Source organism: Pseudorasbora parva, chromosome 1 (assembly GCF_024679245.1).
Source record: "Pseudorasbora parva isolate DD20220531a chromosome 1, ASM2467924v1, whole genome shotgun sequence".
In the NCBI taxonomy this organism is placed as follows: Eukaryota; Metazoa; Chordata; class Actinopteri; order Cypriniformes; family Gobionidae; genus Pseudorasbora; species Pseudorasbora parva.
Window position 1 is genome coordinate 67,719,812 of NC_090172.1, and position 26,859 is coordinate 67,746,670.

The 26,859-nt window shown below is 37.7% G+C and overlaps 1 protein-coding gene across 3 annotated transcripts; it reads left to right on the forward strand.

The window, feature by feature from the left end:
• Nucleotides 1-634: 634 nt before the first annotated feature.
• On the forward strand, nt 635-26,812 carry LOC137081156 (adenylate cyclase type 4-like). 3 transcript variants are annotated; one of them, XM_067447630.1, is made up of 26 exons: nt 635-665; nt 7,936-8,601; nt 8,693-8,890; nt 9,591-9,752; nt 9,941-10,090; nt 11,823-11,968; nt 12,060-12,171; nt 12,254-12,381; nt 13,736-13,894; nt 13,974-14,127; nt 14,331-14,504; nt 14,594-14,622; nt 14,813-14,872; nt 14,960-15,020; nt 15,117-15,214; nt 16,180-16,264; nt 16,542-16,679; nt 18,987-19,067; nt 19,162-19,340; nt 20,621-20,705; nt 21,362-21,520; nt 23,369-23,518; nt 23,592-23,699; nt 23,780-23,894; nt 24,349-24,473; nt 26,219-26,812. In XM_067447630.1, the coding sequence occupies exons 2-26, from the start codon at nt 8,173-8,175 to the stop codon at nt 26,348-26,350; spliced, it is 3,417 nt and encodes a 1,138-aa protein (XP_067303731.1). In that variant the 5' UTR covers nt 635-665; nt 7,936-8,172; the 3' UTR covers nt 26,351-26,812. The 3 variants fall into 3 exon arrangements, with proteins under 3 accessions (XP_067303731.1, XP_067303730.1, XP_067303732.1); XM_067447629.1 differs by lacking the exon at nt 635-665 and adding an exon at nt 3,361-3,607; XM_067447631.1 differs by lacking the exon at nt 635-665 and adding an exon at nt 3,361-3,607 and having other exon boundaries at nt 14,597-14,622.
• Nucleotides 26,813-26,859: the final 47 nt, after the last annotated feature.

A 26,859-nucleotide genomic window follows, 5' to 3' on the forward strand; every position in this document is an offset into this window, starting at 1 on the left:
GTTGAATTTTGGATGGATTATCCCTTTAACGATTATTATTATTATTATTATTATTATTATTATTATTATTATTATTATTATTATTATTATATATTTAATATAATATAATGATGTAACAATATTTTTTTGGTTTTAAATTTATTCTAAATTAAATTACATTTTATATATATATATATATATATATATATATATATATATATATATATATATATATATATATATATATATATATATATATATATATATATATTCAAAAAAACATGAGGATTTGGCACACCAGAAATATAGCAATTATGTTAAAGAAAGATGCAAGCAACAATTTTAATAAAGAATTGAAAAAGCATCAGTAAAGGAAAATCAATAGGTAGCATTCTCAGGAATATTTTAATAATTTGTAAATGTATGTATTTGTCAGGTGTGTGTAATACTGTTATCATAATGGGACCAGCCTATATAATCATGGATCAACAATTATTAATATAATGATTGATAAAGCCAGCAGGGTTCAGAGTTATGATGAGATGTCTTTTGGGCTCGGCTCTGAACTGTCAGTGATGCTGTCGAACTGGTTTGTCCAGTTCAAGCGAACAAAAAATGGAACTGCAAACTATTTTGAGAACTTGAGTGACGGAGAGAAGGATCGGAAGAAAGCTGGCAGGACGGAGGTATGTTCACAGTAATCTGTTTTTATGGCCATAAAAGTGTTTTATACATATGTTTTAATTATTTTACATGACAGTCACTTATATAGTCACATGAAGTAAACGTGATGGAAACTGAGTGAGGAATCAGACTTTATATATTCAGTTCTGTTATATGAAAACATGCAGAATGATGATGTTTTATTTCTTTATAGTTTATCGCTTATGTTCTTCTGGTAAACCCCATCTGAACTGTGAAGCAACACAAACTAGTGTCTAAAATAGAGACTTTTATTTCTAAATTCTTTAGAAAAACTAATCGTACGTGTGTTTACATGTTTGATCACATGTTTGAAGGATTAAATCCATCACCTTATGCTCAAAACATCCAGGGTTTTAAATGTTCTAAAAAATTTATTTCTTGGTTATTTTCATTGTACCATTCTTCACACATTATGGGAATATTACTCTTGAATGTTCTCTGAGTGTTAGTCTTAAATGTTGTCTGCACGTTACTCTTAAATGTTCTCTGAGCGTAACTTTTGAACGTTCTCTGAACATTACTCTTAAATGTTCTCTGCACGTTACTTTTGAACGTTCTCTGAACGTTACTCTTGAATGTTCTCTGAACGTTACTCTAGTGTTCTCTGAGCGTTACTCTTGAATGTTCTCTGAGCGTTACTCTTGAATGTTCTCTGAGCGTTACTCTTGAATGTTCTCTGAGCGTTACTCTAGAGTGTTCTCTGAGCGTTACTCTAGTGTTCTCTGAGCGTTACTCTTGAATGTTCTCTGAGCGTTACTCTAGAGTGTTCTCTGAGCGTTACTCTTGAATGTTCACTGAGCGTTACTCTAGAATGTTCTCTGAGCGTTACTCTTGAATGTTCTCTGAGCGTTACTCTAGAGTGTTCTCTGAGCGTTACTCTTGAGTGTTCTCTGAGCGTTACTCTAGAGTGTTCTCTGAGCGTTACTCTTGAATGTTCTCTGAGCGTTACTCTAGAATGTTCTCTGAGCGTTACTCTAGAGTGTTCTCTGAGCATTACTCTTGAGTGTTCTCTGAGCGTTACTCTAGAGTGTTCTCAGAGCGTTACTCTAGTGTTCTCTGAGCGTTACTCTAGAGTGTTCTCTGAGCATTACTCTAGAGTGTTCTCTGAGCGTTACTCTTGAGTGTTCTCTGAGCGTTACTCTAGAGTGTTCTCTGAGCGTTACTCTTGAATGTTCTCTGAGCGTTACTCTTGAGTGTGCTCTGAGCGTTACTCTAGAGTGTTCTCTGAGCGTTACTCTAGAGTGTTCTCTGAGCGTTACTCTTGAGTGTTCTCTGAGCGTTACTCTAGAGTGTTCTCTGAGCGTTACTCTTGAATGTTCTCTGAGCGTTACTCTTGAATGTTCTCTGAGCGTTACTCTTGAATGTTCTCTGAGCATTACTCTAGAGTGTTCTCTGAGCGTTACTCTAGAGTGTTCTCTGAGCGTTACTCTAGTGTTCTCTGAGCGTTACTCTTGAATGTTCTCTGAGCGTTACTCTAGAGTGTTCTCTGAGCGTTACTCTTGAATGTTCTCTGAGCGTTACTCTAGAGTGTTCTCTGAGCGTTACTCTAGAGTGTTCTCTGAGCGTTACTCTAGAGTGTTCTCTGCGCGTTACTCTTGAGTGTTCTCTCAGCGTTACTCTTGAGTGTTCTGTGAGCGTTACTCTAGAGTGTTCTCTGAGCGTTACTCTTAAATGTTCTCTGAGCGTTACTCTAGAGTGTTCTTTGAGCGTTACTCTAGAGTGTTCTCTGAGCGTTACTCTAGAGTGTTCTCCGAGCGTTACTCTTGAATGTTCTCTGAGTGTTACTCTTGAGTGTTCTCTGAGCGTTACTCTTGAGTGTTCTCTGAGCGTTACTCTAGAGTGTTCTCCGAGCGTTACTCTTGAGTGTTCTGTGAACGTTACTCTAGAGTGTTCTCCGAGCGTTACTCTTGAATGTTCTCTGAGCGTTACTCTTGAATGTTCTCTGAGCGTTAATCTTGAGTGTTCTCTGAGCGTTACTCTAGAGTGTTCTCTGAGCGTTACTCTTGAGTGTTCTCTGAGCGTTACTCTAGAGTGTTCTCTGAGTGTTACTCTTGAGTGTTCTTTGAACATTCTAAAACAAATAGTAACATTAATTGAACATTACTGAAGTCCTATTCTATCATTCTGTTAACGTCTCAGAAAGAACATTCTCTCATGTTTATGAACAAACATTCTTCTGAGCATGCACACAATAAACCTTATACAATTACCAAAAAACCTTATACAAGTGTGACAGAGTGGGAGTAACTAGATCATGGGTTTGATTCTCAGGGATCTCATCAGACACATCATAAACAGACCAGGACAATAGGGCTGTTTAATATTTCAGTATGACCCGCACAACACATTTCTGAGTTGAGGTAAATGCTGGTTAACCTAAGGCTTTTCTTGAAATGGTATAACTATTTCTCATTTATTGTCATGAACATACTGGCAAAGTTTAGTTGTTCAACTGTCCTTTGTTTATGCATTAGGCTTTTTATGCGACACTATAAGTGGTTTATGCCAAATAAATAAAACGAATGCACTGGAGAGTGGGATAAAGGAAGAGGCATAATGACCTTCGCTTTGAGTTACAGGGAAAATAAGGGACGAGTTTATGTAAAACAGTGTCATATGAAAAGGCCAGATATGCAAACAAATGCAACCAGACAAAGACTTTATGACAGAGCCAGAGCGAAACATGACGTTCCTCACCAGGAAACCTTCATAGGTAGTACACTATATTATTCGTTTTGCTCAGTGATTCATGCCTGTGTCCGTCTTTCGGTTAGGGTTTATTTCAGGACGTTCTTTGGCTGCATCAGAGATTTCAGTGGATACACACAGCAGTCTTTAAAGTTTTTCAGGAGGTCTGGACGAGCCCTGGCGCTTCCTTTTGATGTGGTGTGTCGTAAGATCCAATTCAGAGATGATAATACAGGTAAAGCAGTCCTTTGTCAGTGGTTGACTCATGCGGTGTTGTGTGAGGCTTTGTGCCTGTTTGTGACTCACTGGGTCAGAAGGAGAACTCGTCTGATTCCAGATCAGAAAGGCTTGGTATTTTATGTTAAAACATAACTTTAATAACAGCATTTTTTGTTGTTCTATAAAAATAAATCTGTGAGAAATTGTTAAATTGGATAAGAAGAATTTTCTTACCCAGTTGACTAAGCTTTATAAGTTTTATGAGTTTTATGCTCTTATATACATTATACAAGCTACCTTTCAGAAGTTTGGGGTTGGTAAGAATTTATTTTTGTATGAAAGAGTCTCTCCTATTCACTAAGGCTCCATTTATTTGATCAAAAATACAATGAACTACAATGTAAACCAGCTGTTTTCTATGTGAATATATATGGTAAAGTGTAATTTATATATGTGATCATTACTCCAGTCTTCAGTGTCACATGATCCTTCAGAAATCCTTCTTATATGATGATTTTTATGAATCCTGATTCTCAGGATACGTTAATGAAAAGAAAGTTCATAAGACTTCTGTAACATTATAAATGTGTTTACTGTTACTTTTAATTAATTGATTGCATCCTTGCTGAATACAAGTATTAATGTATTTATCTTACTGACCTCAAACTACACCACTACATCGATATATCGCTATATATATCACTATATCGATCAGGCATAGCATTATGACCACCTTCCTAATATTGTGTTGGTCCCCTCTTTTGCTGACCCGTCAAGGCATGGACTCCACTTGTCCCCTGAAGGTGTGCTGTGGTATATGGCACCAATATGTTAGCAGCAGATCCTTTAAGTCCTGTAATTTGCAAGGTGGGGCCTCCATGGATCAGAGTTATTTGTTCAGCACATCCCAGAGATGCTCGATTGGTTTGAGCTCTGGGGAATTTGGAGGCCAAGTCAACACCTCAAACTTGTCAAGCTCCTCAAACCATTCCTGAAGCATTTGTGTTTTGTGTCAGGAGCATTATCCTGCTGGAAGAGCCACAGCCACCAGAATACTGTTTCCATGAAAGGGTGAACATGGTCTCAGCAATGCTTAGGAGGGTGGTGCGTGTCAAAGTAACATCCACATGGATGGAGGACCCAAGGTTTCCCAGCAGAACATTGCACAAAGCATCACACTGCCTCGCCTTCTTCCCATAGTGCATCCTGGGGCTATTTGTTCCCCAGGTAAACCACACACACACACCCGGCCATCCACGTGATGTAAAAGAACATGTGATTCCTCAGACCAGGTCACCTTCTTCCATTGCTCCGTGGTCCAGTTCTGATGCTCACGTGCCACTGTTGGTGCTTTCTGCGAGGTCAGGGGTCAGAGGGCACCCTGACTGGTCAGTGGCTATGCCGCCCCATACGCAACAAACTGAGCTGCTCTGTGTATTCTGACAGCTTTCTATCAGAACCAGCATTAACTTCTGGAGCAGTTTGAGCTCCAGTAGCTCGTCTGTTTGATCGGACCCCACGGGCCAGCCTTCGCTCCCCACGTGCATCAATGAGCCTTGGCCGCCCATGACCCTGTGGCCGGTTCTCCACTGTTCCTTCCTTGGAGCACTTTTGATAGATACTGACCACTGCAGACCGGGAACAGCCCACAAGAGCTGCAGTTTTGGAGATGCTCTGACCCAGACGTCTAGCCGTTTGGCCCTTGTCAAACTCGCTCAAATCCTTACGCTTGCCTATTCTTCCTGCTTCCAACACATCAACTTTGAGGACAAAATGTCCACTTGATGCCTAATATATCCCCCCCCCCCCCCCACTAACAGGAGATGAAGAGATCATCAGTGTAAAATTCATTAGTTGTGCATACATACATACATGTACATGTGACAAACTGTACACTCAACTGGACAACCAGGTCAAGTATGGTAAGTATGTGTGTGTGTGTGTGTGTGTGTGTGTGTGTGTGTGTGTGTGTGTGTGTGTGTGTGTGTGTGTGTGTGTGTGTGTGTCATCTGGTTTTTCTGCTTAGGCAACAGAAGTTTGGTTACACAGGTGTTTGTATTATTCTCTGTATCCAGTTCATCCTGTTCACATACAGTGACTTAGCTTTGAACGTGACATCAGTCGGTCTGGGTTTGTGTTGTCCAGAGTAGACACTATAAATAAACCTGTCACAGTTGTGCTCCTTTGTATCTTTCCTTTTTTGTTTTTGTCTTCTAAAAAAATAAGATGTGATGTTTGTTAGTGTTTGAATATTGGACCTTAGGGAAATGAGTGCATTTGCATGTTTTCTGTCAGTGTGTGTTGGAGCTGTTCTCGTATTCTTGTATGTACAAGACACTTTTAGTAACATACAGGGCATTCACAGTATAAAAAGGAAGAAATGCAAAGATGTTTTTTTTTTACCTTTGATCTGATTTGGCAGCAAAATGGCATGTTTCTCATTGTGTCATTGTAAACCTGTCACCACTTACAGCTGGTATTTCAGTGACGTAAATCTATACGTTTCCATCACACTCTTAACAAAATAAACAAATCAACCTTGTTCAGTGCAGCTGATGTTGAATCCTCATTCATAGAGGTTATTCAGATTATTCACATATTCTTCGCAATAAGAAACCCCTTGTTGTATTTTCAACTGCCTGAAACACTGGTTACACTAGTTAGTTCTTATTGAAATTTTGTGAATATTTTTTATTTGATGTCATGAATCATACCCAGGTACCAAGCCACCATCAAAACAATGTTAAATTAATGTTAAAGTGTCATTGTTAACTGCACTGAATCAACATCACGTTTGCACCCGCAACAAAATTGTTGAAATTTCATCCAAAAATCAATGGCAATGATATTGAATCAAGCCATTATGGGGATCAGCGTTTGCTTTAATTGGGCAGTTTGGCTCTCAGCTTTTTATGTGAGTTTGTGGTCTTTGTAACAGTGTTTACTAAAACAAAGAAATGACGCAAGTGCATGCTGGGAGCCACCTTAGTATAAAACTCATGCCATTGCGACATGAGCATGTCACCATTGTTGAGATTCATATGCTTATTCTTGATGTCTGTGTGTCTAAAAAAATATATAATAATTTCTACAATCTTCTTTTTCTTTCGGCTGTTCCCTTCAGGGGTTGCCACAGCGAATCATCTGCCTCCATCTATTCCTATCCTCTGTATCCTCTTCTCTCAGACCGACTACCTTCATGTCCTCCTTCACTACATCCATAAACCTCCTCTTTGGTCTTCCTCTTGACCTCCTGTCTGGCAGCTCTAACCTCAGCATCCTTTTACCGATGTATTCACTCTCCCTCCTCTGAACATGTCCAAACCATCTCAACCTGGCCTCTCTAACTTTGTCTCCAAAACATCTCACATGTGCTGTCCCTCTGATGTACTCATTCCTGATCCTATCCATCCTCGTCACTCCCAAAGAGAACCTCAACATCTTCAGCTCTGCTACCTCTAGCTCTTCCTCCTGTCTTTTCCTCAGTGCAACTGTCTCCAAACCATACAACATCGCTGGTCTCACTACTGTTCTGTACATCTTTCCTTTCATTCTTGCTGGTACTCTTTTATCACACAACAGACCTGACACTTTTCTCCACCCATTCCAACCTGCCTGCACACGCTTCATCTCTTCTCCACACTCCCCATTGCTCTGGACTGTTGACCCTAAGTACTTAAATCCCTGCACCTTCTTTACCCTGCTCCCTGTAACCTCACTGTTCCACTTGTTTCCCTCTCATTCACACACATGTATTTTACGTTTACATTTAGTAATTTAGCAGACGCTTTTAAACAAAGCGACTTACAAAAAGGGGAGAGCAATAGAAGCAACAAAACAAACAAGGGCAACAACCTGCAAGAGCTGTAAGAAATCTCAGTTAATTAGCACAGTACACAAACTATTTATTTTTATTTATTTTTTTCATTTATTTTTTAGAACATTCAAACATTAATTTCCTGAAGACCAAACCTGCCCATTACTTCCTCATCCCCACTATTCCCTTCCCCAACATGTCCATTCAAATCTGCCCCTATCACTACCCTCTCACCTCTGGGAACAGTCTGCATCACTTCCTCCTAATCGCTCCAGAATCTGTCTTTCTCGTCTTGCTTACAACCTACTTGTGGAGCATAGGCACTAACAACATTCAACATCACACCTTCAATATCCAGCTTCAAATTCTGAATGTCTGACATCTGAAATTCTGACCCCTCTATTGGTTAATTAGACGCAGACAACTTAAAAAGAAGTGTAATAAACCCATTTTAACCTTGATTTCTCTGCAGTTTTGCACTAGATTGCATTATGAAACCCTGTTGATCTCTTGCTGATCTTTTGCAGTGCACGTGTTATGGATAACAGATCAAGGAACGAAGCTTTCCTATATGGAGTCACTTCGACAGACCTACGAGTGAATCTCTGAAAACATTAATTTTGGGAAACATCTGCTCTCAAACCCTCAGACTTCGTCTGATGTAAACTCTAACCCAGACATTATATATTTATATGTATTGAGTGTGCAGAAATAATCCGGGGGTCTTGCTGCGTTAATAGAAACACAAATAAAGCCCAAGCGTAATGCTGGACGACGCCAAGGCTTACATCGAACTGGGTGTCGCCAAGCTCGAGAATGTCCCCGAACCCCTGAGACCTCGGGATAAGAACCGTCTCAGCGACGTCCCCAATACGAGTGAGGAAAGCACTTCTTCTTCTAGAAACATCTCAGAATGGACTGAACCTTACATCGTTGACCGGAGAATCAGTTTGGCAGCCATATCTGAGACTTCCAGGACTTCCAATGTCACTGTTGCATTTTCCCAAAGCTCCCAGAGCCGGTTCCTTGTGACTCCTGAAGGCGATGGATCCCCCCGGAGACACGGCTGTTTCCGCGCGGTGCGGATGGCGTTCCTACACTGTTTGGAGGAGACGCCACTCATGGTGACCGGACTGGTGCTGGCCATCCTCTTCTGCGTGACCATAATCATCATCATCCCGTCCACCGGCAGGGTAAGATCCGATTGATGGTTGAACAGACGAACAGACACATCTGTTTTCTGCAGGTGTGTTTCTAAATCAAGGTTTTGTCTCACTCTCTCAGAGCCTCAACTCTCACCTGGCGGCATTCATAGTGGTATGTGTGGCGGTGTGTGTCTGCGTGGCTCTTCTGGTGTGTTTGCCGTGTTTGCCGGTGGCCCGGCGCGGAGAAACTCCGCTTGCGCTCTTCATCTGGTTTCTGCTCCTCATCATCGCCATCGTGTTCATCTTCACCGGAGGAGTCGTCACCGCCTGGGAGCAGGTCAGATGGTTATTAAGATCACTTACTGTGTGTTTTAGTTTACTCAGCAGTGACAGGACGGTCAAGAAACACACCTATAAAAGTAGTCCATGAGTCGCACACTAGTTTTTCTTTTTAAACTAGAAACATGTTTTATGCAAATAATTGACATTAAAAATTATTAGTAAATGTCTATTTATTTTATATTAATATTATACATTTGTTAATTTGTTTATTTAAATTAGATAATTTATGTATGTTCTATTTTCCTTAAATTAATTGTAGTTTTTTAATGTTTAGTTTTCATTAATATGTATATTTTTGCAAAAACTCGTAATTTTGTTGTGTGCTTTTGTCATAATTATTTTTTGGTTTTTAATTTCTATGTAATTTTTATTTATATTTTCTTTTACATTTTTCTTTTATTTAAAAAAAATGTCTGCAATTTTTAGTTTTTTTATATTAAATTCTATATAGATTTAGTAATTCTGTCCTTTTAGAGCGTTTTTTAACATCTATGTAGATGTATTACATTTTATTGTAGTTATTTAATTTTATCAACTAGCCGACATAATATCATTTAGCTTTTTATATTTTATCTAAGTTAATGTGTATTTTATTTCACATAAACATACCATTTTAATGATTTAGTTTTTGTTCAACAAAGTAATAACCCTGCTGTATATCAGAGATTTTTCAGCTGTTTTTTTTTTATCCTCAGGTCGCGTTCTTCCTCTTTCTGTCACTGTCCGTTTACACGGTTCTTCCTCTCAGGCTCTCATGGGCTCTGAGCTTTGGCATCGGAGTGAGTGTTTGTCACATCATCATCATCAGTGTGTATGTGTCCGTCACCAGTCCGAAAACACGCGACCTCGCCGTGCAGGTAACCACACACACACACACACACACACACACACACACACACACACACACACACACACACACGCACGCACACACCTGAACACTTCATAGCTGGTCAGGAAATGTTATATGCAAAACCTGTGCAGCGGAGTCCACCTGCTGATTTTCCTGTCTCCACACGTATTCAAAACACCTTTCTTTGTGTCTCAGTTGGTAGCCAATGCAGTGCTGTTTGTGTGCGTCAACTGTGTGGGCGTGTTTCACCTGTGGCACACCGAGCACGCTCATAGGAAATCCAGCAAGAAACGAGAAGATTTCAGCAAAAACCGCTCCACGCAGGCCAAACAGAAACGTGATCAGGTACAGATTCACATATACATTCCCATACACTCTGCTTGACACACGGCACTGCTTACTTGAAATTCACAGAGAGTGTGTTGCTCAACTTGCATAATGATAATAATAATAGCACTAATAATTGTTTTTATTTTATTTGTATTAAGTTCCGTATGTGTTTATGTTCATTATCATCAACCATAAACTATGGAAGCTTGTTTCCTCCACAGAATAAAAATAAAAATGGTTGTAGAGATCAACGGTTGGTTTCAGAAGTAAAAACTCTCCACATGGAAATCGATTTTTAATGTAAACTTATAAACTGTTTAGAGACAGCCCTATTCTGAGTTACAAGGTTGTTAATCGATGGTATTTACTTCTGCTGAAGCTGTCACCCTGCATTATTTCAACTTATTTTTTAAAATAATCATGTTTCCCTCACTAAAGTTCTCTTTGAGTCAGCCACGTTTGACGTTACATTGAAAGACTGATGTTATGGGTTCTCACTTCGGAGCTTAATAACCCTTGAGTGGTAAGAAAACAGCCCAATTGACATTGACTAGTGGGATTTGCATGTTAAGCCATGCCCCCAGACATACAAATCTTCCTCAGACATGCCTCATCCCCTCTTGGGACCTCTCTGTGGTACTTATAGCCTTGCTGACAGCACCCTTTGAGCCCCTACACTCATTTGAGCTTAAGATCTCTTAAGACAGTTTTTTCCTGTCTAAGAAAGTTTTGACAGACTGCTCTTACATTTATCAAGAGGGTGGGGGACCTGCAGGCATTTTTGTTCAACGAAACATGCCTGGAATTTACTGAGTAATGAGTTCCCACCTCTCCTTTTGGGGATCAGAAGGTGAACTTGCAAGGGCTGCCCCTGGAGGAGGCATACCCAGCCCTTAGGTCTCTGTGTTCCATTCATGCCCTGCACATCTATGTAGACCACACGCAGAGCTTTAGAAGTTCAGAGAAGCTCTTTTTCTGCTTTGGAGGTCAGCAGAATGGAAAGGATATCTCCAAACAGAGGTTGGCCCAACGGATAGTAGATGCCATCGTCTTGGCGTACCAATCCTTGCCCCTTCGGAGAGTTGCCTCCTGGGTATTGCAGACATCTGCAGAGCTGCATGTTTGGCAGCACCTAACACCTCCATGAGATTCTACAATCTCTGGGTTGAGCTGGTGGGACATAAAGATATATTCCCGAACTTTACCTGTTGGTACTCAACACCTGTGTGTTGGATACAAGCAGGTAAAGTGCGAGAACACTCAGTGTCTTGCTTGCATCTCCATTCCCCTCTAAGGGGGGATACAAGTATTTTCTCACTCTCCAGGTGAGTTCCCCACTTGGTGAATCCTGAATGGAGTTTCCCCCAAGCATCCTTCAACAGTCAGACGAGGAGGAGGCATCTGATGCCAGACCCAGTACTTGAGTTGCTTGCACAGTTGGTCAGCCCCTGTACTGGACCCATATGCGTACAGTTCCCCTGACAGCAAACTCTTCTCAGTACAAACCTGAATGAGCAAATTGTTGACGAGAATTCTGACAAACAGTCAGAATTGTGAGATATAAACTACCTTAGTTTTCATAGGGAACAGCCTACGTTTAGATTAATGAATTCTATCACTTGGCAGTTTGTTCAATTAAATTAAACATAATAGTTCCTTGTGACATGTTTGTGTAAGCAGAATGTCTTAAATTCTTAATGGAATAGTCTTCAGTTTTCCTCTTGTACCGGTTAACCGGTGTGTCCAGGAGCATCTCCTTCTGTCCATCCTACCTCGATACATCGCCATGGAGCTGAAGACTGAAATCGTCAAGCGTCTGACCGCTAAATGTACTGCCGAGGACAATCGACCCAATTTCCACAGTCTTTACATCCGACAGCACAGAGACATCAGGTGTGACGTCTTACACACACTCACATAAAAAGCTTTAATTGTTAGTAGTGTACACTGGCTGTAATAAACACACACGGTTATTATTTTGCAGCATCCTGTATGCTGATATTGTGGGCTTCACACACCTGTCCAGCACCTGCACACCTGAGGAGCTCGTCGCCGTTCTCAACAAACTCTTCGGCAGGTTTGACGACATCGCCAAGGTGAAGAAATCTCCGTCATTTTCAATCTTTGGATTTTTTCATGTGTGTGACTCTTTTCTGGTGTTCCACTTGCTCTCTGTAGAGGAATGGCTGTTTGCGTATTAAAATCCTGGGCGACTGTTATTACTGTGTCTCTGGTCTTCCTGATCCAATCCCTCATCACGCTCGCAATTGCGTTCAGATGGGCCTGGACATGTGCACCGCCATAAAGTGAGTCACACCATCACAAACACATACAGTCCAAAAATGATCTTCTCTCTATCAGTGTTTGCCTAGGCTCACTGGAATAAAATAAAAAGTATAATGGCATGTGCACACCAAAGTGAATTTAATTATTTGTGCAAGAAGATTGCATACAAAGTCATCCTCAAGTTGTGCTGGATGGTGTTTGGCTTTCCAGCAAATTTGGGACTTCCACAACAGGTAGAGAGCAGCAATAGTAGTTATCTCCAACATGGCTGATGACAGACATAATGGCAGAAAGAAATGATTTTGTTGTTGTGCGTGAAGACCTTCCTCATCGTTAGTGTTGGATACCGAACTCTGTACTTTTAAGAGCAGTGACCGAATTACATTGACACTACAGAGTACCGATTCACATTAAATCAGTTGCGACCATATTTCGGTATCTAAGAACGCATCTGGTGATGTAGACTAATGTCTGTGAATATTAAACTGCAAAAAGACTATTTAAATATGAATCCTGCATGTCCTGCGTGTCTCTGTGTGAATGAATGTTGCAGATGCACGGTTTAATTTACCTTATACATACACACACTAAATCGCATGTGACAGTTGCGTGTGTCTATCTCATACGAGGACATGAACACATGAACTTCATCTCCAGAGCTGCTTCATGAACCGTTTTGCTTTTTTACCGTTTGATTTGAAAAAACTACCATCGTATCATAAACACACAGAAACTCAAAGGTCTTCAGGGCAACACGTCAAAACAAAAATTTGGTTTAACTTGACAAATATATTACAGTAGAATTTATATATGTCTCAATTTAATAATAATACGAACCCTAATGTAAAAATAATAATCAAAACTTTAAGTTTTTTTGTAATAAATCACATTTTCTTCCACGTTTTAATTTGAATAGAATAAAGCTCAGTTGTGTAGCACTTTGTTTGACTAAAAAGGTATTTAAAAACTTAAATTAAATTATCTTTTTATGTTGTCTTTTGATTACCAGAAAATACACAATACCGAATTTTTGGGAAATATTTTCATAAAAAAAGATATTAAAATGGTTGTTTTTATGAATTATTTTATACTGTTTAATGATATATATTACAGTAAAAAACATTACAGACAATGGCAGACAGCAACCATAATGTCAATAACACTGTTATTAAGCTAAACATCCCTAAAGTACCGGAAAAAAGGTGCCGTCGAGTACCTGTACTGGTTAAAATGTTTTTATTTGCGAAAAACAAGTTATATACCCGCAAATAATCTAGAGCGAGTTACGCAATGTAAATATTCGTTTCACATTTGGTGCACACACCATAAATTTCAGGCCATAATGAGAGATTATTTGACCTTTGACCCTTGCAGTAAGCTGAGGGAAGCGACGGACGTGAACGTCAACATGCGTGTTGGCGTGCACACGGGTCACGTCCTGTGCGGCGTGATTGGCCTTCAGAAGTGGCAGTATGACGTCTGGTCAGATGACGTGACTCTGGCCAATCACATGGAGTCTGGAGGAGTGCCTGGGTATCCATCACACAATAAAACTTTTCCTCTCATTCCTGATTATCCTAGTCACATTCGTGATGATTATGATCCCTCACAGGAGAGTCCACATCACAGAGGAGACGCTGGATCACCTGGGGGGGGCATACCAGGTGGAGGATAGGAACGCTGGAAGTCAGGATTCGAGTTTGAAGGGAAGGAGAACGTTCCTGGTCATTGATCCTAATAAAAAAAAATGCAATACAAAACCAGAGGTGAATAACCAAAAGTACTAAACTTTGTTTAGTTAATGACTGGATGACTGTTAACTAATGGCTTACTAGCTTTAGTTTTGACTTACTACCGAAGCAGCAGTATTTTTGACTTTCCAAGTTTACTGCAATCTATAATGCGTCTTTTGATGAATAAAAGTATAAAAGTAAAACACGTGATTGTTTTGGCTCTGCGTGTCTCTCAGACTCATGAGCTGAAGGTGGACAACACACACCGGCACAAGCTCCGGGCGTCGGTGCGGATGTCGCAGTACCTGAAGACATGGAATAACGTCAAACCGTTTTACAAGCTCAACCAACCAGAGGCCTCGCTCACCGCTCCGCCCACTGCTAGCATCAGCCAACCACAGCCAACTAGAGTCAGTGTCAATCATTATCCCCGTCCAATTACACTCAATCACTTTGAATATGTTCATTAATTATAGGCATTTGTTTACTTTCTCTTCAGCAGGAGCCCGTGGAGGAGAACATTAACAGGTGAATTCGTTTTTCGGGGATATTAAAGTTGACCAGTTAACGTGATTAATATAATATCCAGCTAAAGTAGAGATCAACGCTCACGTTCATGCATGGCCACATTTTGGTTCATATAAAGGGGGGCTGAATTGGGTGCTTTTTAATATTCAATTTCAAAAACGCTTTAATTTAGGTTAGTTTCTTTTCTCAGATCATCACAAGTTCTGGAAAACGAAGTGGCAGACTCGTTAGACCCTCTGGAAAATGAAAGGTGAGCGAAAGATTCACTAACATATGATCTTCACAGGGAATCCCTGATAAAGAGCATTTGGCCTAATGTTGTCTTTTCATTGATCAGGAGAAGAGCGAAGCTGAACTGGGTGACGTTATTTTTTAATAACGTTGAGCTGGAGAAAGAGGTGTGAATTGTTTTATTAATTTAAAAGCGTGGTTTTTTACTCCATTTAAGTTGGGTTTTCACTCGTATCTTCTAACCGTCTGTGTTTGTGTGTCAGTATTCGTTGGGTGAAGTCCAGGGTCTTCATCGCTCTGTCGGATGTCTGGCCGTCATCTTCATCTCGGTGTTTGTGGTTCAGATGTTGATCTCACAAAAGTGAGTCTGGCACAGGATGCTCCTGATCTTATTGTGAACGATTCACCAGTTTAAGTTAATCTACAGCAGGGTTTCCTACAATTGATAAAATAAAATAAAATAAAATAAAATAAAATAAAATAAAATAAAATAAAATAAAATAAAATAAAATAAAATAAAATAAAATAAAATAAAATAAAATAAAATAAAACACAAATAAAATGTTAAAATAAAATTAAATAAAACACAATAAAATAAAAAAACAATAAAATAAAACACAATAAAATATGATAAATATAAAATTAAAATAAATTAATCAAATTCATTTATTAATCACAATAAATTAAAATATATCAAAACAATTTAATAAAATATGAAATAAAAATAAACATTTAAATATGAAATAAAACAGAATAAAATAAAATATGAAATAAAATGCAATAATAAAAAATAAAACAGTAAACACAATAAAACCCAATAAAATACATAAAACACAATAAAATCTTAAATTTAAATACGATATATTTAAATATTTAAATAATTGTAAAATAGAAATAATCAAAATAAAACAACTGTTTTATTTCCTGCATGTTATGTGACCATTAACCGTCATCAGAGAGCTGTGAATATGTGAATTTGTTAGATTATTGAAATATTAATAACAAATTAGTTATTATAATTTTAAATTCAATTTAAAATCCTGAGAGACAATATAATATTTTAGAAAAAAAGCTTGGTACACATTTGCATTGATTAATATTTATTTTTTATTAAATATATTCCAAAAATCAGATAATTTGGGGCCAGTCTTGATCCAAAATTGCAGATTTCTGATCACATATTTTTGGCGAGGGTCACACTGCAGAAGCCGGTTATTTATTTCCTCAGATTAAGAAATATTTGGAAGAGCTTTCCACATTTTTTTAAATAATTTTTTCTGCAAGAACACACAACAGAAATCCCTCATTCTCTTTGTGCCTGTACAGAAACTTTGCGCTCGCGGTGTCGTATGCTGCCACTTTCCCTGTCCAGATACTGATTGTGCTGGTGGTCTTCACTAGATTCCTGAAGGTACGACCGTGTGTGTGTGTGTGTGTGTGTGTGTGTGTGTGTGTGTGTGTGTGTGTGTGTGTGTGTGTGTGTGTGTGTATGTGTGTGTGTGTGTGTGTGGAGAAAAGTCAGAATAGTGGTTGACCAATATGACTTTTTAAAGGTGAATTCTTTAAATATTACAATGAATATGTTCATTAAACAGAAAAGACTTACAGATGGACTTTTGTATTTAAGTATGTAAAATTTGGGGCTTTTGTTTAGTTTCACTCTGTGTGTGTGTGTGTGTGTGTGTCAGCGCTGGAGCTCTAAGATTCCCTCCAACATCCTCTGGGTGTCGCTGCTGTTTGACGGTGTGGCCACCAGGGCGGCGCTGCGGCTTCTGCTGGTGTTTCTGTGTCTGCTCATCACGCTGCTCATGGCTGTGCTGAACATAGTGAGAAATACCGGCACACACACAACATAAAGATGTTTGTTAACTAGCAAAGAGGCCGAATTGACTTATTTACAATAGAATTAAGTGTGGAAAATCAATAATTACTAATTATTAATAATAAGATTACACTGACTAACACTAACATTGTTTTTTTTATGCACTGGTTGCTTCCATATGATTTCAATATGTTGAAAGAATAAAAATACAAGATACACAATTAAGTGATACAATTTTTAATGCACTTTATGCATTTGCGCCTCTTGATTTCAGTCACAATACATATTATTAAATTAGTTTTTCCTCCAGTTCAGTAACACTGAAATACACCAAAACTTAGAGTTTTATTCCTGTCTATATTCTGAAGGTTTTCAGTGAGGGGTTTGTTCATATATCATTAAAACTGATTTATATGACATTGCATTCCTAAATACATGATGAAAATGTGTTTTTTTCTTTCTGTAGACAATATTTTTTTTATTTATGGAGTGATAAAAATAGATATCCAAAATTCCCTCAGTAAAGACCTTTATCTGTATAGTGTCAACACAATCAAACAAGAGGTTTGAATCTGGCTTTATCCAATCTTCAGATTTATCTGAAAATGTATGCATATTTCCCAGCAGACGTCAAATTTTGGTTGGAATAAACACCACAAAAAAAAAAGGTTTAAAAAAAAGGGTGGAGTGCATGGCAGTTCCAACTTCACTTATTACTAACCAGATTGACTTTATTTCTGTCGTTTGTCTACAGAAGATCTTATACCGAGGTTTAGTTGCTGATGTTTTACTGAACATGTTTGCTCGCCATTATGGGGATCAGTGTTTGCTTTAGATGGGCAGTTCGACTCTTGGCTCTTCATGTGAGTTTGTGGTCTTTGCGACAGTCTTTACCAGAACACATCATTTGTTGCAAAGGAAGCCATAAACTAAGATGAGTCAAGTCAAACTGCACTCAAATAAATCAGCCCTTCACAGATATGACACATTTAAATTCTTAAATTAAATTCACTTTGCTTAAACATATCTAATTTTTATTTATGTTAAAGGTTTACTTAATTAATTTGTGTTAAAACTACATGAATATTTCTGTGGACATAACTAACTGGGCAGTGGATCTGCAGCTCCCAGCATGCTTTGCAAGGGTCTGTATTAGGAAAATAAATCTAAGAATTAAACTGTTATTTCGTGTGTTTTTTTGTAAATGGAAATATGTTGTTAATGTTAGTGTTTAATGTTCAGTTATGTTGGAATTGAATATTAATTTTGTGGTTACCATCGTGCTGAAGAGAGGGACCTACGCTCAGTGATTCATGCTAATGTCTGGAGTGACACCAGTCTTTTCATATATTTTCATATATAAAGATGATTTAAGGATATTTCATATATTCATTCATCATTATATATTCAAATATGATGATGAATGAAACTGTTTATGATTGATTTTCCAATATAATGTTTTAAGTTTGACATGTATACAAAAAAGTAATGTTATAAGTATATAAATATTATTTAAAATCTATTTAATAAAATTGAGTTGGACCAACTCAATTATATTTCATAGCATGAATTAGCTTTTTATGAGTTGGGGCTAAACATGTTTATTGGATGGAAAACACGACCTCAATTAAATTGAGTTTGTCCAATGAGTTTTTGTTTTGTTTTTTGAGTGTACTCAACTAAACCAAACACTGATCACCATAATGATGACTTCCAGCTTGATTATTTTCATTAAATGATCAACTAAACTCTGTTCATCTCAATAAGAGCTTCAGTCTGTCTGGTTATAAATGCGTGAAGATGGTAATGCTTTATTTATGGAGTAGTTCAGTCCTCCTCTGCTGAGATATTCAGATGGACTGCCATGCATATCACCCTTTTTTGTGATGCGGTCCTTATTCCAACCAAACTTCAGTGTCTCTAACGCTGGACCTTGACGTCAAACAAGCCTTGGGTTTAGCATCAATCCGACTTTTGTTTTCAACCAAAATATGACCTGAGTGACGATGGATTAGTTGTCCCATGTCACATTGACGTACTGTGTTTCACAATTTCAGAAAACTGATATCTATTCATTCAATATTTATCAGTTAGTTTATCACGCTTCATCTAATTAGTTTTGACCTTCACTGAAGGACTACAGATACAGTTCTTGTTGTTCTGTTTGCTGCCACTTTCCTCTGGGGTATAACATGACACATGCTTTACTTTATTAAAAGAAAATTAATGTCAGCACATGCACACACAAATGATCGACTGCTTTTTTATGTCTGTCTGTACAAACTCTGGAGCTTGTGTGTTTGTTTCGTAGGTTTTCATACCAGGAGATAACTGCTTAAATGTTTCCCACAATGCAACAGAACTGAACCTTCTCGATCTGTACACTGTTCCGGTGAGCTTCACCCCTAAGAACGATCAGTAGATGTGAGTGTTGATGCTTTATTGACCGTGTGTGTGTGTGTGTGTGTGTGTGTGTGTGTGTGCAGTACTATCTGTACTGCTGTCTGCTGGCGATGCTGGGCGTGATGGTGTTCGTGCGCGTGTGTGTGTCTGCTAAAGTCTTCCTCCTGACGCTGGCGGTGGTGGTGTATCTGGCACTCTTCCTACATGTGTATGCACCACGCTCCGACTGCTACGTCAAACAGCTCTACAGCGACAACAGCACGTAAGACACACACACACACACACACACACACACACACACACACACACACACACACACACACACACACACACACACACTCACACACACACATTGGCTTTTGAGTTCATTTTATTATAAAACAATAAAGACAATGAAGAAATTTAAAAATATATATTTAAATTTTATTTAGATTTAGATATAATTAGAATTATTATAATGTATATTTCTAATAATATAAAAACAATAATGATAGTTAATATTTTTTGAGTTATCAAAACAATAATAATAAAAACTTATTGTTAACTATTTTTATTTAATTTTGATTAATTATTTTGCTATTATTATTACTATTATTATATAATTGTAAATTATACTAATTATACGTTATAATTTTATTAATTATTTTAATAATTATTATATATGTAATATATATGATATAAATAACAATAATTATAAAAAAAATTCTTAATTATCAATTGTAATTCTTATAACAGTAATAATAATTTGAAAAAATATAACAATTTACAGTGATTTGAATTTTATTTAAATTTTTTATATTATTATTATACAATTGTATATTATAATAATTATTATACTTGTATAATTCTAAAAAATATATAAATTACGTAAAATTTATTTTTATTTTATATTTATATATTATTTAAATAATAAATTATTTATATATTTTATTAAAAATTATATTTAAAAAAATATATTTTTAATTATCAATTGTAAGCCTTATAACAGTAATAAAACATATTGTTGTTTAACTATTGTACTGTAAAATAAAATATATATATATTTAATAATTATAACAAATTCTAATCTAATTCAAATAATAAATCACAATTAGCCACATGAATATTAAACTTAAATGCAGTCAGTCATGAGTTTAGTTTAGAGTGTATTGAAATATGACTGAATATTTATTGATTTCATGTTATGTTCAGTTTTATATGCACATTTTTGAGAGAGAAACACAATAATAAATATGTGGGCGGGACTTAGATATTCATGAGGCGTTTGATTGGTTGATGTAAAGGCAGTTCAAAAATATCAATGATTACTGATGTCAGATATCACTACTTTGATGAAGGATTATGAAGTCAAACACAAAGACAAAGGTTTTTTTTATTGTTACACGACTGATGATGAAATAAGAAGGTGAACGGAGTCAATATTGATTTTCTGACTTTAATATTTGACAGTCCAGGATCAGATGCTGTTTATATATTCTGTGCCCAGAAACTCTGAGATTGTAATAAAGCGAATAAAAATGACCGTTTATTGTGATTTCTTAGACCGGGAGTTCTGAAGGAGCCCAAGATCATGTCCGGCATTTGGCTGGTCATTTTCTACTTGACTTCCCTTATTCTTGTCCGACAGGTAAGAGTGTGTGTGTGTGTGTGTGTGTGTGTGTGTGTGTGTGTGTGTGTGTGTGTGTGTGTGTGTGTGTGTGTGTGTGTGTGTGTGTGTGTGTGTGTGTGTGTGTGTGTGTGTGTGTGTGCTCATATTTTGGTTATGAGCCTATCAGTTTGATTGCATGTTTTCAGTGTTGCCTGACTTCTCTTCTCTAAATTCAGTAGTTTTTGTCGTTATTTGCTTCCTCTGAATCATGTGTTTACAGCAGTCTTACATAATGTTTTTATTAATATTTTTAATGTTTTATTTATATATATATATATATATATATATATATATATATATATATATATATATATATAGGTTTAATTTATTCTTGGTTTTAGTTATAGTTCATTTTTATTTTTTAATTCAAGTTTTAGTCACTTTCCTGTCTTTGTCATATGTATTAGTTTTTAGTGTCTATATCATTAAAGACATATTAAAAGTTATTTTACTACATCAATTTAATCTAAATGAAAACAAGTCGAGTGTTACTAGTTGAAGTAATTCTTTTATATTTCATTTCAGTTAAAGTGTATTTTATTTTAGTTGACTATAATAGCCCTGGTTAACTGATTAACGTGCGTGTGTGTGTGTGTGTGTATTTGTGTGTGTGTGTGTGTGCATCCTGTGGTCAGGATGAGTTGGGCTCTCGGACGGAGTTCCTGCTGGAGAAGTGTTTCAAAAAAGAGACGGAGGAAATGGAGACGACCAAGAATGTCAACAGACTCCTCCTGCAGAATCTGCTGCCAGGACACGTCACAGACTTCTTCATCGGCAAGGACGTCCCAAACCAGGTGATGTTCACTGATGGAGCGCTAGAGCGTCAGCACCGCCCCCGTGAGGCGTCACAGTGCATTACACCTCACATTCATAAAATTAATACATTAACATTAATACATGAACATTATTCCTGTCCCAATTAATTTCCACATATCCCATGAATCGGTGCATCATCAAGCTACGCCTTTCTTTTGATTAAGCGACCTCTAGTGGCGACACATTACATATTGGGCCAATAAATGAAGTTTTCCTAATAAAAGGCCTTAAAAAGTATGAAATGGTCTTAAATTCAGATTTGATGGGTCTTTAAAATGTCTCTCTAGTTTACAATCATTGGACAGACTGAAGATTAGTTACTGTGACTAAATACGAGTTTTCTGAAAAAGCGATGAGTTCTAGTGGTGGTTGAAGCCGGTGCCTGGAAATGTAAACTGCACCATTTGTCGGAGACAAATTTGCTCCTTGAAGACCTCTAGCGCAGGGCTCGACATAAACGCTCACCCGGGACTAATCGATCATTTTTTAAGGGGCATGTGAAAGTGAATTTTACATGGCTGACCAGACAAATAGTGTGATTACAACAACATTAGTGAGAAAAAATAATCAGTGAAGCATCAAAACATACAAGGTGATTTTAGTCTTAAATTGAATCATATCATTGTATTGCATTGCATTATATGTTTTAAAACTACAGAGCTTTGATCAGCGCTTCACCTTTTCCACATTTTGTTGTCACAGCTTTATTCCAAAATGTATTAAATTCATTATTTTCCTCACAATTCTATTCTAACCCCCATAATGACAACATGAAAGAAGTTTGTCTGAAATCTTTGCAAATTTATTAAAAAATGCAAGTATTCACGGCCTTTGCCATGACGCACAATATTGAGCTTAGGCGTGCCTGTTTTAACCGATCATCCTTGAGATGTTTCTAAACCTTGCCTGGAGTCCACCTCTGGTCAATTCAAGTTGATTGGACATGATTTGGAAAGGCACACACCTTTCTATGTATGGTCACAGTTAAAAGTGCATTTCAGAACACAAACCAAGCCGTGAAGGGATTGTCTATACACCTTAGAGATTGTATCGAGGCACAGATCTAGGGAAGGTTACAGAAGCATTTCTGCAGCATTTGAGGTCCCAATGAGCTTAGTGGCCTCCATCATCCATAAATGGAAGACGTTTGGAACCAGGACTCTAGGACTCTTCCTAGAGCTGCCGCCCAGCCAAACTGAGCGATCGGGGGAGAAGGGCCTTAGTCAAGAGAGATGACCAAGAACCCGATGGTCACTCTGACAGAGCTCCAGCGTTTTTCTGTGGCGAGAGAAGAACCTTCTAGAAGAACAACCTGCAGCTCTCCACCAATCAGGCCTGAATGACAGAGTGGCCAGACGGAAGCCACTCCTCAAGAAAAGGCACATGACAGCCCATCTGGAGTTTGCCAAAAGGCACCTAAAGGACTCTCAGAACAAAGATTGAACTCTTTGGCCTGAATGTCTGGAGTTAACCAGGCACCGCTCATTCCCTGGCCAATCCCATCCCTACAGTGAAACATGGTGGTGGCAGCATCATGCTGTGGGGGTGTTTTTCAGAGGCGGGAACTGGGAGACTGTGAATTAAGAGCTGTGTATACTTTCCGGATGCACTGTATTATTAGCAGATATTGATATGTATATGCATTTTATACTGTTATAAAGATCTCACTGATTTACATTACAAGCATCAGAATTTCATAAAGTTTTGGCCATATTAATATCAGAATCTGCACCAAATTGCACATTTTTGCTTGGATTTTTCATGTCAGTGTTTATAAGGCTTGATTCTATGATGTTAAGATGTTTTCTGTGATGTGTGTGTTTCAGGACTTGTACAGTAAGTCGTGTGAGTGTGTGTGCGTCATGTTCGCGTCTGTGCCGCAGTTCTACAAAGAGTTTTACAACGAGAGCAGCATCAACAAGGACGGGCTGGAGTGTCTTCGCTTCTTGAATGAGATCATTTCAGATTTTGACGAGGTGTGTGTCCATGTGATGTCATCTGTCTGCTTCATTTCTCCAACCTATCTCATCTTGTGCTTTCCTCTCACAGCTCCTTAACAAGCCTAAATTCAGTGCCGTGGAAAAGATCAAGACCATCGGCAGCACCTACATGGCGGCAGCTGGACTGACCGATCCTGCAAAGGCAGAAGAGCGGCTGGTAGGTTTGCGAGCACATGCGCGTGTTTTAAAGCATGTTCTGTGCATGCATGTGTTTTCATAGCTTTCGTCCGTCTACAGGCCTGCGACACGTCAAACAGTCACATCCGCAGCATGCTGGACTTCGCCATCGCTCTGATGGGGCGGCTGGAGAACATCAACATGCACTCGTTCAACAGCTTCAAACTGAGGATCGGTAACACACCGCATGTTCATCACTTATACACACTAAGGACTGGAGACTGGAATAGTTCAGATTTCTAAGTCATGCTAAATAAATCATGGTAAATCATGCTAGAAATGTGTGTTCGCCTGCTGTTCCAAACTTTAGTTTCAACAATAAAATTCTAACTTTAAGCTTGTCAAAAAAACTCTAACTTTCAGAGATACAAACTTTACTCATCTAGTCCCAGTGTAAATTAGCTGTTTTATATGTGAATATATAGTAAAGTGTAATGTATTCCTGCGATCAAAGCTGAATTTATCAGGCTTCAGGGTCACATGATCCTTCATAAATCATTCTGATAGGATGATTTGCTGCTAAAATCCAAATTTTTTCGAACTTTTGCCTGTTGATATTGTTGATAGTTCTCCATATCTGTTTATCTAGCACAAATGTGAGTTCCAGATTGGTGTTGTGTTTTGTTAAGGGATAAACCACGGCCCAGTGATCGCAGGCGTCATCGGCGCTCACAAACCGCAGTATGACATCTGGGGAAACACTGTGAATGTGGCCAGCAGGATGGACAGCACTGGAGTCCTGGATAAAATACAGGTATCGCACCTTTACAACTGTCTAAATATCACAACATCATTTAAATACTTGAATCACTTCATTCTGCATTATTACATATTAGCGACCCGGATCAATATCTAGCACAAATGACTGTCTATAATGTAAATAAATAGAATAAAATAAAGTATATTTCCTTACCTTTTGGATCTTGGAGGGGTTTCCATTTGGTTTTCCATTTGGTTGGATTTCCCAAGTCGAAAATGCGAACTTCCCAACTTGTAAACACGACTTACCAACTCATAAATTAAACCTTCCCAACTCATAAATACGACTTCCCAACTCATAAAAACAAACTTCCCAACCCGAAAATACGAACTTTCCAACTTGAAAATACTCGTAAACATGACTTCCCAATTCATAAATGAGAACTTATCAACTCATAAACACAAACTTCCCAACCTGAAAATACTAACTTTTCACACATAAATATGAATTTCCCAAGTTGAAAATACAAACTTCCCAAATCATAAACCCGAGCTTCCCAACTCAAAAATATGAACTTCCCAACCCGAAAATACAAACTTTCCAACTTGAATATAAGAACTTCCCAACTTGTAAACACGACTTCCCAATTCATAAATAAGAACGTATCAACTCATAAACACAAACTTCCCAACTAGTAAATACGAACTTCCCAACTCGTTAATATGGATTTCCCCATTAAAAAATAAAAACTTCCCAACTCATAAACGCAAATCTCCCAACTAGTAAATACGAACTTCCCCAATCGTTAATATGAATTGCCCTGTTAAAAATACAATGTAATTCCTAAATCATAAAACAAAACTTTCCTAACGCATAAATATGACTTCCTAGCTCATAAACACAAACTTCCCAAACCGAAAACAAACTTCCCAACTCATAAATACCACTTACCAACTCGTAAACACGACTTCCCAACTCATAAAATATGAACTTCCCAACTCATAAACACGAACTTTCCAATCCGAAAACAAAAACTTCCCAACTCATAAATACCACTTACCAACTCATAAACACGACTTCCCAACTCATAAAATATGAACTTCCCAACTCATAAACACGAACTTTCCAATCCGAAAACAAAAACTTCCCAACTCATAAATACCACTTACCAACTCGTAAACACAAACTTTCCAACTCGTAAACACGAACTTACTAATTCATAAATAAGAACTTCCCAACTTGTAAACCCAAACTTCCCAACTAGTAAATACAAACATCCCAACTCATAAACATGAACTTCCCAACCCAAAAAAACTTACCAACTCGTAAACCCGAAATTCCCAAATCGTAACACGAACTTCCCAACTCATACATATGTTTTTTCCAGCATGTAAATATGAATTTCACAGGTCAAAAATACGAACTTTCCGACTCATGAACGCGAACTTCCCAACTCATAGATATGAACTTCCCAACTAAAAAAAAAAACAACAACCCGAAAATACAAACTTCCCAATTCGTAAACCAGAATTTCCCAAATCATAAACATGAACTTCCCATCTCATAAAAACTAACTTCCCAACTCATTAATATGAATTTCCCAGGTCGTAAATATGAACTTCCCAACTCATAAACACGAACTTCCAACCCGAAAATACAAACTTCCCACCTCGTAAACCCATACTTACCAACTCATATACAAGCTTCCCAACCCAAGAATACAATCTTCCCAACTCGTAAATACAAACTTCCCAAGAGGACAATTAATCAGGGCTGTGTGTTGTTTGTTGTCTCCTCAGGTGACGGAGGAAACCGCACATGTGGCTCAAATGCTGGGCTATAGTGTCACTCTGAGAGGAGTGATCAATGTCAAGGGCAAAGGTCAACTGACCACGTACTTCATCGACACAGAGCAAACGCTGAAGTCCTGAGAACACTGATCACATCATCAGAGAGAGATGCAGCCTTGAAACAGGAATCTGACACGCTATAACAGCGCCGTCAGATTGATTTCAGACTTGAGTGATCCACTAAGGTCCTTTACAGCAGGTGTTAGCAAATTGGTGTCCGTGGAAAAGTTTAGAGGAAAATAGTGTCAAATTGTAAAAAATAAACAATAAAAAATTTAAATATTAAAATGAATTAAGTGAAAAAAAGGTTGGATTAGAGTAAATATACTGTGAATGTTAGTGGTGGCCTTATAAAGAACTAGTTAGCACTTAGATTGAACTACTTCAGGTACTTTTAAAAATGAAGATTAAAGGTAACCATTTTCTTCTTTTCAAATGTTTTCTTTTATTTAAATCTATTTTTAAATAATGAAAAGTGTAATTTCTATATATTTCCAAGCTTTTGAGTTTAGTTTTATATTGAATATGTGTATTCTCTTTCACTTGTGCACTTATTTATTAATGTTTTTAATATGTATTTAAAATTTTGT

Bases quoted from the DNA above. Each gene is read 5' to 3' on its own strand.
- LOC137081156 (XM_067447630.1), top strand. From the start codon at position 8,173: ATGCTGGACGACGCCAAGGCTTACATCGAACTGGGTGTCGCCAAGCTC. The intron at 12,382-13,735 runs GTGAGTCACACC...TGACCCTTGCAG, and splicing joins GACATGTGCACCGCCATAAA to TAAGCTGAGGGAAGCGACGG. The intron at 19,341-20,620 runs GTAAGACACACA...GTGATTTCTTAG, and splicing joins CTCTACAGCGACAACAGCAC to ACCGGGAGTTCTGAAGGAGC.